This window comes from Acipenser ruthenus, chromosome 32 (genome assembly GCF_902713425.1).
Source record: "Acipenser ruthenus chromosome 32, fAciRut3.2 maternal haplotype, whole genome shotgun sequence".
NCBI lineage: Eukaryota > Metazoa > Chordata > Actinopteri > Acipenseriformes > Acipenseridae > Acipenser > Acipenser ruthenus.
In genome coordinates, this window is record NC_081220.1 from 14,325,978 (window position 1) to 14,339,203 (window position 13,226).

The following is a 13,226-nucleotide window of genomic DNA, read 5'->3' on the forward strand; positions in this document are numbered from 1 at the left end:
ATTATTATTATTATTATTATTATTATTATTATTATTATTATTATTATTATTAATCAAACCGACGTATTATTTGGTTATCAGAGAATCTTCAAATTCAAACATTTCGGAAATTCAACACAAGATCCGTCGCAGATAATGAATGAGCTGCAAGTTTATGATTCGAGATAAGGATTCCCTCAAGGAGATTTCATTTTCCTGGCTGGTGTTTATCGGAGCTCGTACTGTAGTGAAGATCTCTTGATTAAAGGGTTTGGTTACGATCGATCTGGGATACACGGTGAGATAAGCCTCTGTGTTTTGATACACAGACAGACAGACAGACAGACGGAACAGATGGACACGCTTCTGCCCTGGGAGATGGTATTGAATTGAGTTACAGGGGTTCAAATTAAAAAGCGAGACTCGGGAGTGAGTTTTTCCACTGAAGAGGACTGCAAGAAACAACGTGAAATGGGAGAGGATAATTACATCACTAACGGAGAGAGAAAGAGTCCATTACTGCTCTCCAGGGATGAGGAGGAGAGAGGGGGGGCTGAGAGAGGGTGGGCGCTGAGAGAGGGGGGCGCTGAGAGAGGGGGGGGCTGAGAGAGGGGGAGCTGAGAGAGGGGGAGCTGAGAGAGGGGGAAGCTGAGAGAGGGGGGGCTGATGGGGGGGGGGGGCTGAGAGGGTTTCCATATGGAAAATAATGCACAGAATTTCAAATGCTTTTTGCTTTGCTTTATAGGAAATATTCAGTCTAGTGAGCCGGTAGTGAAATGTGAGGATCATGCACACCAAGCGGACCAGCAACTGGGGTGAGAGAGTTTTATAGAGAAAATAAGTGGGAGTTTGAATGAGGCGCTCAGTGATTTATAGAAGCTAAAGAAAGTGGAAATGAGCGGACGAAAGATAAGTTCAAAGACATAGATAGATGTGTTGTATTATCAAGCTCTGGCAAGAGAACAGATATTTACTGATCTATTGTGGTGTAAGGCGATGGCTGTGTGATGAGGATAACGGTCTGTTTTGGATGGAAATTGCATATTTGATATCTATGTTATATAGATTCTACCCCTCCAGATCACCTATCCAGCCCCTGCAGGAGTCAAATCCCGTCCCAGTAGCAAAAGAGTAACTTGGCCTTTATCTGAAATCTGCTGTTTAATGTGAGTGATCGCCTTCCATAACTAAGTGGAACAGGAAATCCAATACATTATGTGTTTATTTAGCAGACGCCTTTCTCCAAGGCGACTTACAGAGACTAGGGTGTGTGAACTATGCATCAGCTGCAGAGTCACTTACAACTACGTCTCACCCGAAAGACGGAGCACAAGGAGGTTAAGTGACTTGCTCAGGATCACACAATGAGTTAGTGGCTGAGGTGGGATTTGAACCGGGGACCTCCTGGTTACAAGCCCGTTTCTTTAACCACTGGACCACACAGCCTCCTTCAATACATGCACGTTTGTGCTTTGCAATGAAATACATGTAATGTGGTTAAGTTTCAATTACGAATCATTCCGAGTCTTATTTATACTTGATTGATAATCGCCGACAGTAACAAAGACTGCAATTCTAAGAGATTTGAAGAGGCTGCAGGGCAGTTCAATTGGGCTTCAATTGAAGGAATTCAACAATTCATTATTTATGGGTCTCTTGACATGTCGAAGGAATTTGGAATTTGGAATTTGGAATTTGGAATTTGGAATTTGGAATTGATTTTAAAAAGGAATTGGAATTGAAAACCAGGAATTGACAGTCTCCAGTTTCAAAATTAAGAAGATATATAAAATAGAAATAAAAAGCTGGAATGTTATCGTTTTTATTATTATTATTATTATTTATTTTTTATTTCAACATGTCTGTTCCAAGAATCAAAGGCAGAGCATTTACACACACACTGACGCGTCTTTTAAGGTTTCTTTTTCTGTAGCACATGATAAATAAATATATTTATTTCATATTTAAACAAGGGGGGGTGGGAGAGAGGACACAAAGAGGACAAGAGAAAGGAATACAGCTTATTTTAACACGACACTTCGAATAGCACAGCATTCTGCTGCCCACTTCACACACGCTTCTTACTGATCCTGTTATTTATTTTTTTAACCTTACCTGTTTCTACCACTGGGTGTCGCTGTTGTCTTTTGCTCCCTACACTCCCGGTCTCCCATCTAGGTAAGGGGGTTAGGTGGGGAGGGCATTGCCTCCTGCCCCTCGTGACTGGTCCTACCCGGACGGGCTGTGGTCAAGGTGTCCCGCGGGAGAGGTATGATTCAGGACTGATCGAATTCTCAAGGCTGATCTCAGCTGCTTGTCTCAACCCATTTATTACACAGCCGTGTGCAAATGTATCCGAATACCTCCAGATGTGTCATTGATATCCTTTATCTACCCGCCTGCATGAAAACATGTGAGAATTTCAATCTCCGCTCAGTAATCAGGGATATAGAAACACACTCGTGTGTGAAAATGTCAGACCGCTCTGTGCTTTAATCAGGCGTCTTAAACCACTTCTATTATTATTATTATTCTTATTATTATTATTATTATTATTATTATTATTATTATTCTTATTATTATTATTATTTATTTCTTAGCAGACGCCCTTATCCAGGGCGACTTACAGTCGCAAACAAAAATACATTTCAAAAAGTCTCCTGCGTTTTACCGTGTGTGGCTCTGTGTTCCTTTTCTCTTTACTGTTTTAAATGAATTGCATGGGTGGCCTATTAAAGGCATCAATTCAATTAGACAATCGCTGCTAATTTACCTATATTAAAAAATGTCCAAGATTTTCAGTCCCAGTGGTTTGATTTCAGACGCACAGCAAATCAGAACTACAGAAGCAATGGGGGGTGTTCAAATACACGCGCACACTGGTGTGTATACACATACACACACACACACACACACACACACACACACACACAAGGCAATGCAGTCTCTGTTGTCTCGTCAATACCAGCGTCGTTCACTGTCCTGCCAAAGCCCATGTCCATATCTTTAACTGATTGCCTAGCAGGGGTCGCTGAGAGGGTTTTAGACACAGGGGGGCGAACACCAAACCGGAGCCATTGAAGACAAGCATGGAACAGCGAAGATGAAGCACGGGCTGAGCTCTGACCACCATTGGCTGACGCGAACATTCCGCCCTGCGTGATTGGTGGAAACGGGGGGAATAAAAAGGTGTGGGGCCAAGGGGGCAGTCCAGTACACCTCCTGGATTCGAGGGGGGTTTCATGGGTGGGTAGCTTGAGTCCAGTTGTCCAGTTACTGCAGGATGTCCAGGTACACTGGGGGGCTCTTGACCAGCGTGGTGAGCCGGTTGTGGATCTCCTTGATGGTCAGTCTTTGTTGGGGCTCTCTCTGCCAGCAGCCCTGCATGATGAAGTAGATCTCTTGGGGGCAGGTTCGGGGTCTCTCCAGCTCCCTGCCCTGTGTGATGCATTCAATCGCCTGCAAGGGGACACCAAGAGGACAGTCAGGGTACTGCAAGCCCGTTGTTACAGAAGTCTACAGCTCTGGCCAAAAGTTTAGCATCAAACCTCTAGAATTAATTTTGAATGAAAGCCTGCTGAATAATGTTACGTTAGCATATCAAATTACACGCCACTTTGTAGTTTCCCATGTACTTCACAGGAAAACAATGTCGAATTCTAACATGAATTTACTATTATTGCTTCCTTCTAGGTGATGCAAAACTGTTGGCCACAGCTGTATGTCCGAGAGTTCATTTGTGTTCATTGCTGTCGCTCCTGTTCATCCGATTAGTCAAATGTTAGAAACATGTTCTTTCAGTTTTGCTTTGCAAACTGCATCACACAAATCTAACTACAGTAAAATACCTTCCTCATGAACAGCAATAGGGGACTCGCTGGTCCAGCGGTTAAAGAAAGGGGTCTTGATACCAGGAGGTTCAAATCCTGGCTCAGCCACTGACTCCCTGTGTGTGTGTGTGTGAGACCCTGAGCAAGTCACTGAACCTCCTTGTGCTCCTCGAGGTCCTATTGGAAGTGACTCTGCAGCAGCAGCAGCAGCAGCAGCAGCAGTTGATGATGCATAGTTCACCCTCCTAGTCTATGTAAGTCTGCTAAATGACTAATATAATAATAATAATAATAATAATAATAATAATAATAATAATAATAATAATAATAATAATAATAATAATAATAGGTTTTAAACAGAGAGATCTCACTCCAGCCCCCCCCCCCCCCCCAACTGCTGTTTGAAATCTAACCCCACTGCCGGCCGCTAATGACCCCCCCCCCCCCCACCTCCCCCATCAATCTGCACCAATGAAGCCGATTCCATTAGGCAGGTAAATGAAGGTAAATGAAATTAGTGCTGAGTGAGAGGGAATGCTATTCCTCCGCAGGGAAGGGGAGAAGCTTTATTGTTCCGTAATCGAGAAAGCCGCAGTCTGCCGGAGTCCGGCAAATCAGCCAGGGTCCGGAGCACACTCGGTACCGCGGGGAGCTCCATGAAAGAGAGATTGCTTTCTAATGATGGGGGGGAAAGATGCTGAGGAATTCGATCACTGATGCGGAACCAGCTGCTTAACAGCTTCCCTCTGTGCTGGTGGAGTACACAAAGAAGAGAAAGGGAGGCTCTTATACTCTCTGAACGGCCTCCCTCTGCTCTGTGCTGGTGGAGCAGAGAAAGAGAAAGGGAGGCTCTTATACTCTCTGAACAGCCTCCCTCTGCTCTGTGCTGGTGGAGTACACAAAGAAGAGAAAGGGAGGCTCTTATACTCTCTGAACGGCCTCCCTCTGCTCTGTGCTGGTGAAGCAGAGAAAGAGAAAGGGAGGCTCTTATACTCTCTGAACAGCCTCCCTCTGCTCTGTGCTGGTGGAGTACACAAAGAAGAGAAAGGGAGGCTCTTATACTCTCTGAACGGCCTCCCTCTGCTCTGTGCTGGTGGAGCAGAGAAAGAGAAAGGGAGGCTCTTATACTCTCTGAACAGCCTCCCTCTGCTCTGTGCTGGTGGAGCAGAGAAAGAGAAAGAGAAAGGGAGGCTCTTATACTCTCTGAACAGCCTCCCTCTGCTCTGTGCTGGTGGAGTAGAGAAAGAGAAAGGGAGGCTCTTATACTCTCTGAACAGCCTCCCTCTGCTCTGTGCTGGTGGATAAGAGAACCAGAAAGAGAAAGGGAGGCTCTTATACTCTCTGAACAGCCTCCCTCTGCTCTGTGCTGGTGGAGCAGAGAAAGAGAAAGGGAGGCTCTTACACTCTCTGAACAGCCTCCCTCTGCTCTGTGCTTGTGATTTTTCTTGTTGAAACTTCATCTAAGATTGTGTGTCTTTTTTTTTTGTAACTGCTTTCTGTCCTTGGTTAGTTTCGAGTGGAACGGCAGGAGGCCCATTGAAAATACCTCGTTGTTGGAGAGCTGGTACCACGGCTGTTTTCCGCAGGTGAAAATCTCCCACAGTACCACTCCGAAGCTCCAGATGTCGCTCTCCGTGGTGAACTTCCTGTACATGATGCTCTCCGGGGGCATCCAGCGAATGGGAAGCATGGTGCGACCTCCGACCTGGAAGAGAACAAACGCACACTCCGAGTCGGGGGAAGGAGTCGGTTCCTGTTTTTTTTGTTTTAGGATAACTTCTAATGGGTGTTTCACATGCATTTATATATTGTAATGGCTTTTGTTTTTTAAATGCGGTTTCTAATGTATTTTTTCGTTTAGCAATTGCTGATGTATTTCGCTCGACTGCTTGATAACAAACGGGGACTTCAGTTGAAGTAATGTGTTGCTGCTGTGAGAAGTTCATTTTAACAAGGAACGCCTTCCACACGAGACAGAGTAACTTCTAAAAGAGACGCTCTCTGCACCCGACGTCTCCAAAGCTGTCCCCTTCCACTCCTGGTCTTTGTTCCAAACCCTGTGCTATAAATTATTTAACTGAAGCAATTAATCAAAACCTCCATCCATCCAGACCCTGAAGTCGTTCGTTATCTCACTTAAACCTCCTGCTCTACCCACGGCACACTCCTCGAACCCGCTTCCGAAACCCCCAGCCCCCTTACCCTGTAGTAATCGGTGCTGTAAATGTCCCGGGACATGCCGAAATCCCCAATCTTCACCACCAGCTCCTCCCCGACCAGGCAGTTTCGTGTGGCCAGGTCTCGGTGCACAAAGTGGAGAGAGGCCAGGTAAACCATCCCTGAGGCGATCTGACCGGCGATCTGCAGCATGTGGGGCACGGTCAGCTGGCCAAGCAAGGGGGTCTTTCCTTCATCCAGGATCCGAGCGTCCGGGCCATGAGCTCTGAAAGAAACCCGCCGGAAACTTCAAATCATCTCCACTTCAATCCATTAAAAGAGGCTTTTTTTGGAATACGGGTTCTGGGAAGAGGACCCCATTGCGAGACCTGGAGGGGATCCAAGCAATCAAGTTGGGTTTGAATTCCTTAAAGCTGAAGGGAACACGAAGCCACCGCTCTGAGGCTTGGAGCTTGGTTTCAGGAGACTGTAGGTTTCAGTTCGCTGCGCGGCACACCAGGCAGGGAGACTTGGGGGGTTTGATACAGCAAACCTCAAACTAGGTCTCCCGGGGGTCACCTGGAACCAGCTTTCAAGCTCCTGAAAAAGTGGCTTTGCACCCCCCTCCCCCCCCCAAAAAAAAGACCCCCATTTTGAACCCCCCCCCCCCCCCGTTCCACAGCACAGAACATTAAAAAAAAACAAAAAAAAAAAACAGATGGCGACAAATGACAAAGTCTGCAGTCTTAGGCGCCGTTTTCTAATAACCAGACGAGAATATTGCGCTGGTCGATGAAAATACGGTTTGTGAAGCGATTAAGCAAGGCCCTGAGCTCCCCTCTAATGACATATGGCATGGAGTGAGTGTCTGGACACAGCCCTGCCCCCGTGTCTCGATGACACACCCTGGGGAGGGACAGCCGGTCTCTCAGACACAATCGCTTCTTCAATACTTAGATTACATCACAACTGTCACATATATCAGAAATGCCATCCCTGACCTCTTTTTTATAAAGTCCAGGGATGGAAATAAGACTCCCGTTGCATAGCAGTCTCATCCATTCTGTTTTTTTAATACCTGGTTGACTAGCCCCCCCCCCCCCCCCCAGTGTATAGATAACAAGACCCCCCCTGTTCAGACTGCGCTTGTAGATCTCTGGATCCGCCCCTCCTGCTCTGCACTGGACTCTCCTGACCTCAGCACCACGTTACTGGATCCTCAGCTGATGCGCTATCCTTGCACTATTGCACTGCTAACATGTCACTGTACCTCAGGAAGCGGTTCAGGTCTCCGTGTCTCATGTACTCGAAGATCATGACGAGGGGGTCCCCGTCGGTGCACACGCCGTAGAAACGCACGATGTGCTCGTGCTGCAGGACGGTCAGCAGCTCCGCCTCCCGCTGGAAATCCTGACGCGTCGACTCACAGGCCGCGTCCTTCAGGGTCTGACCAGAGAGAGAGACGGGGTGAGGCTAGCCCTGCTGCGGCACCCAGTCCTGGGGTTGGGATTTAACAATTGAGGGGAGCTCTGAACCCCAGGACAGGGCTAGTGTGTGTTTGTAACCCTGCTCAAACTCCTGGCTCCTGATCATTTCAGTATTATTAATAATAATAATAATAATAATAATAATACTAGACTTCATTGAGGGGAGCTCTGAACCCCAGGACTGGGTGCAGCAGCAGCAGCAGCAGCAGGGCTAGTGTGAGTTTCTAACCCTGCTCAAACTCTTGGCTCCTGATCATTTCAATATTAATAATAATAATAGACTTCATTGAGGGGAACTCTGAACCCCAGGACTGGGTGCAGCAGCAGCAGCAGCAGCAGCAGGGCTAGTGTGAGTTTCTAACCCTGCTCAAACTCTTGGCTCCGGATCATTTCAATAATAATAATAATAATAATAATAATAATAATAATAATAATAATAATAATAATAATAATATTAGACTTCATTGAGGGGAGTTCTGAGCCCCAGGACTGGGTGCAGCAGCAGCAGCAGGGCTGCGTTTCTAAGCCTGGGACGGCTCTCTCACCTTCACTGCCACCAGTATCTTGTCCTGCTCGCTGCTCAGGTTGGTGCACTCTGCCAGGTACACTTTGCCGAAGGCTCCCTCTCCCAGCTCCCACTTCAGCACGATGTCCCGTCGCTTTATGTGCTGCACACCTGAGGAGTAACATGGAATTGAATGGGGAGCTCCTAACGCGTAGCAGTGTGATCCACTCCTGGTTTTACTAGGAGTTTAATAATAACACACACCTGAGCTTGTTAGCTAGACACACTGGGGCTGATCAAGCTGGTAGCAGTAAAACCTGGACTGGATGACACTGCTGTGCAATAGGAGTCTTGTTTCCATCCCTGATCTATCTATCTGTCTAAATATCCCACTGCTACCACCAATATACCGTCGTTGTCGTCTCTATAAAATCATCTAAAAACCTCCTTCAACCAATGGCTATCTATCAACAGGGATGGAAATAAGACTCCCATCACATAGCAGTTTGATCCACTACTGGTTTTGCTATGAGTTTAATAAGACACACCCAAGCTTGTTACCGACACACACTGGGGGCTGATCAAGCTCATTTTAAAACCTGGAATGGGTGACACTGTTAGGGTCAGGGTTATGGTCAGGGTCAGGGGCAGGGTTAGGGGCGGGTGCAGGGAGTCTGTCAGACTCACACATGTCCTTGTCTTTGATGATGCCGCTGAAATACTGGGGGTTCTCTATGAAGCTGGACACCACCCCGCCCAGGGCTGCCTCTGCAGAGGAGGGGGGACTGACCCCGAAATTCATGAAGTGGAGAGAGACGGCCAGGTCCTCTTCTGTTCCCAGTATAGCGCCACCTACAGCGGGGGCAGGGAAATGACAATTGAAGTACCGAAAACAGAATACCTTTACAAGGCTATATATATATATATATATATTCCATGTTATATTCTAAGTGAGTTTCCATCCTCAGGAATCGTATTAAAAACAAAAGGTTTGATTCACTTTTCCACAGATTGAAAGAAAATCAATAGCAGAGAAGACATTAAGCTAGCCTAAAGACTGCTGACATCACTGCTAACAACCACAGCTGTCGAGAAATATTTGATAATGCAACAGAGAGAAATGCTCCAGCGAATCAATCAGTGCCACTAAGAGCTTTGAGTCAAAGCCAATGGAAAAAAATAACAGCAACAAAAAAAAATAAAAACCACCACACCATCCGTCTCTTTAAATGATCCTGAAGCCAGAGCCGTCCCGAGATGAGATTTCCTCTCTCGCACCACTTCAAACGCTTTCAGGAGTTTAATTAAAAACTCACAAACAGTTTCAGCCTGGTTCGCCACAGCGCACACGCTTACAGTTCAAAGTTAACCCGCTTGTGTTTCTAGATCGCTGGAGGGAGCACCCTTTCTCCTAGGGGGGTGAGGGAGGGAACAGTTCAGTCTCCGTGCCTCAAGCCTGCCCTGGACTGGAGGGAGCACCCTTTCTCTTAGGGGGGGTGAGGGAGGGAGGGAGCAGTTCAGTCTCCGTGCCTCAAGCCTGCCCTGGACTGGAAGGAGCACCCTTTCTCTTAGGGGGGGTGAGGGAGGGAGGGAGGGAGCAGTTCAGTCTCCATGCATGCTTTATTCTAGTCTGGTTTTAACGTTCGATTAAATCTCAGCTCTCACACTCACGGGAGATCCCGAACTTGGATTGCCGGCCACACTTGTTGATAATCACCAGCATAACGATGAGGAAAGTGCAGACGAACACAGCCAGCCCCACAGCCACTGCAACCTGCAGAGAGACAGACTGACTCACTTATATACTGGATATAGAAAGCCACACTGGATGCTGTCCCATTCAAATTCATATCGGCTGCACTGGAGGTAGTCTGCTTTGAATTTTGAATGCGACAATGCAATTTTTTTTAATGCGTTGGAGCTGCATTCGTTTTTTTTCTGCTTCAGTACATAAGAAGAACATAAGAAAGGTTACAAACGAGAGGAGGCCCCATTCAGCCCATCTTGCTCGTTTGGTTGTTAGTAGCTGATTGATCCCAGAATCTCATCAAGCAGCTTCTTGAAGGATCCCGGGGTGTCAGCTTCAAAACAGAACTGTAATGTGTGATCGTAAAATATCTTGCAATTTTCATGCCATTTTTTTTTTTAAAACGTGAATTAAATACACCCCTGCTGTTGACTCTGTTGACTCACCCCAAAGTTTTTGTGTTCCAAGTTTTCAGTCACACTTTCCGATGCTTTGCTTGTAGGATCTGCAGAGAGCACAAGTGGAGATTATTACAAACAAATGACATTAAGGAACACACATTTCTCAACCCCGGGCTTCTGGGTTATAGACTAGGGCTGGATTTTCAGAGGCGTTTTAATTAAATTTGATTAATTAATTCATTCATTTTGTGATTTTAATTTGTCATTTTTAGCAGGCGCTTTTATCCAAAGCGACTGACAGAAACTAGGGGGGTGAACTATGCATCATCAACAACTGCTGCTGCTGCTGCTGCAGAGTCACTTCCAATAGGACCTTGTTTGTTTGACGTCTCATCCGAAGGACGGAGCACAAGGAGGTGAAGAGACTTGCTCAGGGACACACACACACACACACACACACACACACACACACACACACACACACACACACACATCGCTGGATCACCAGTATATTTATATATATTTAAATATAGGGGACATGCGGAAGACTAGCAAGCAAATGCATGATGACCTCATATGAGCCAGATGCTGTTTTGTCCCCCATGTAAAGCAATGGAAAAAAATGTCAATGAAAAATATATTTATGTATATTTACAATACTGCATGCGCAAAAGGGCCATAGACTGCACACTATCGACCAATGCAAGGAAGGGAGCTCATAGGGAGTCACCAGTGCTGCATGCAGCGAACTACTTACTGAGATCCTCCAGAAGGATGACTGGAAAGGAGGGAGAAACGAGATGAAAGGGATGTTAATAGATAGAAAGAGAGAAGACGGAAAATAACAGGGGGGTGGGAAAAAAAGGACCTTTTGTGTCTTGGACCAAATAGATTTTTTTTTTTCCCCAAACCCTTTGGTAGAATTTAAATAGCTGTCACAATTGCAGCCAGGGTCTGGGTCAGTTCCTGCTTTTCAATTCCTTTTAAAAGTCAGTTCCCAAATTCTCATGCCCTTTTAAAGCGGCAGCTGTTGTGAGAATTGAAGTCGCTGCTTGTGAGTCAATTAAACTGGCTTCGAGTGAAAGAAGCAGTACTTTCAGTACTATGTGAGTCAGCCCGACAGCAGTACAGACAGAGGCGTCGCCGCGGTTACCTGGAATGAGGCCCTCGGGGTTGTCGAAGGGGTTGTCCATGAACATTCCGCAGGCGGTTGCCGCGGCGCCGCCCAGGCTGTTGTTGACGACGAGGGTGTAGTTGCCGTTGTTGAGGTGGGTGGGCTTGTTGAAGGCCAGGCAGCCGTGGGTCTTGGAGCCGTCGCTCTCGTCTCTGATCACCTGGGTGAAGATGTACATGGACTCCTGCAGCTCGGAGCCGTTGTAGAGCCAGCTGATGTTGGGGGTGGGGTTCCCATCCACAGAGAAGGGGAAGCACCAGTGATGCTGAGGCACGGCGTTGCCCAGCTCCAGGATCTTCGGGGGGACTGAAAATATTATTATTTATTAGCAGACACCCTTATCCAGGGCGACTTACAATTGTTACAAGATATCACATTATTTTTACATACAATTCCCCATTTATACAGTTGGGTTTTTACTGGAGCAATCTAGGTAAAGTACCTTGCTCAAGGGTACAGCAGCAGTGTCCCCCACCTGGGATTGAACCCACGACCCTCCGGTCAAGAGTCCAGAGCCCTAACCACTACTCCACACTGCTGCTTGACTTATGGTTAGCCTAAAGCTGAGGGGACACTAAGCCAGAGTTTTTCAGGTAAGGCTGCTTAAAACGTGGTTCTGGGAGACCTAGTTTGAGGTTTGCTGTATCAAACCCCCCCAAGTCTCCCTGTCTGGTGTGCCGCGCAGCGCCCTGAAACCTACAGTCTCCTGAAACCAGCCTCCAAGCCTCAGAGCGGTGGCTTCGTGTTCCCTTCAGCTTTCCTTCCAGTCACTGCCTGCATCAGCAGCTTCAAGTGACATTTTCTACAATTTATCTCGTTTCGCTATTTTTAGTCTTCACCACTGAGACACCACTGAGGTCGTCTCCTCAATTGCTGTTTTTTGTTGCATCTGATGCTCATGTGAAAATTCTGGTCAAGTACAGGTTTGCCATGAAGCATAGAGGTGGAGGCTGATCAGTAAATACCAAGGATTCAAAGCATTGATTTCATGAGGTCCAACGAGAACCGTTCATATTTCGGCAGTTATTTTATTGTGTTATTGATTAAGTTACTACAAGAATCCGAGTCAGTAAGGCGACATTTAAAAGGTAAAGGTAATTGTATTTTTGACATGCCTGCTACAATGCTATATAGATTGATTTCAATGTTGTGGATATGAGTGATTCCTATATTGTAATCAAGTGATTTTTGGAGCTGTTTTTTTGTGCTACAGCTATGGCCAAAAACGTTACCTCACCTTGTAGAATGAATTTAGCTTCATAAAATCGAACGAAACCTGCTGAATAATGTCACGTTAACATATTGAATTACACACCACCGCTGTTTTGTATAGTTTTCCCCCATATACTTAACGAAAAACTGACCAAAATGGAAAAACATGACATTTGGAAATCTAACATGAAATACTACTGTACTACTATTATGGCTTCCTTCCGGTAGACTTTTGCGATACGATTTCATTGATTTTAAAATGACGTCTGATTCCTAAAATTCTTTTCTGTCTTGGCCGCAGACCCATGCAATGTGTGCGGGAAAATTTGATAGAAAAAAAAAACAAAACAAGGGAAAAGTTCAAACGAGCAAATAATCTAGAGAGCCATGCTAATGGTCCTGCAGCTGTAGAAAATGTTTTCTAAAATGTTTTTCTAAAAGCTTCTGGGACCTTCAGTGCAGCGCAGCACAGACTCCGGGGATGGTGGTGGTGGTGGTGATGGTGGGGGGAGACAGGAAAGGGCTAATGCTCCCACACGTTGAGATCTGCGAGACGCGATTCTGTTGATAACAGACGCAGCTCGCTAATGGACTTCACACTTTGCATTTACTGCAATGTAATTAAGGGAGACCATTAATAAGTGCACCGCCGTCTCCATCCGTCATTGTGACTCCTCTCTTCCTCCCTCTCTCTCTCTCTCTCTCTCTCTCTCTCTCTCTCTCTCTCTCTCTCT

The 13,226-nt window shown here is 46.2% G+C and overlaps 1 protein-coding gene across 3 annotated transcripts in view; it reads right to left on the reverse strand.

Annotated features, from left to right (window-relative positions):
* Window positions 1–1,121: 1,121 nt before the first annotated feature.
* LOC117395629 (high affinity nerve growth factor receptor) overlaps window positions 1,122–13,226 on the reverse strand; it is a 19,678-nt gene continuing 7,573 nt past the window's right edge. The window contains exons 8-17 of one of the 3 annotated variants that reach the window (XM_059006210.1): window positions 11,260–11,586; window positions 10,864–10,884; window positions 10,152–10,210; window positions 9,624–9,732; window positions 8,646–8,810; window positions 7,999–8,129; window positions 7,237–7,412; window positions 6,012–6,252; window positions 5,356–5,514; window positions 1,122–3,438 (exon numbers count right to left, since the gene is read on the reverse strand). In XM_059006210.1, the coding sequence (XP_058862193.1) occupies window positions 3,253–3,438; window positions 5,356–5,514; window positions 6,012–6,252; window positions 7,237–7,412; window positions 7,999–8,129; window positions 8,646–8,810; window positions 9,624–9,732; window positions 10,152–10,210; window positions 10,864–10,884; window positions 11,260–11,586 (1,574 nt within the window). In that variant the 3' untranslated portion in view covers window positions 1,122–3,252. The remainder of the gene's footprint in view (window positions 3,439–5,355; window positions 5,515–6,011; window positions 6,253–7,236; window positions 7,413–7,998; window positions 8,130–8,645; window positions 8,811–9,623; window positions 9,733–10,151; window positions 10,211–10,863; window positions 10,885–11,259; window positions 11,587–13,226) is intronic. The other 2 variants (XM_059006212.1, XM_059006213.1) reach the window with 2 other exon arrangements.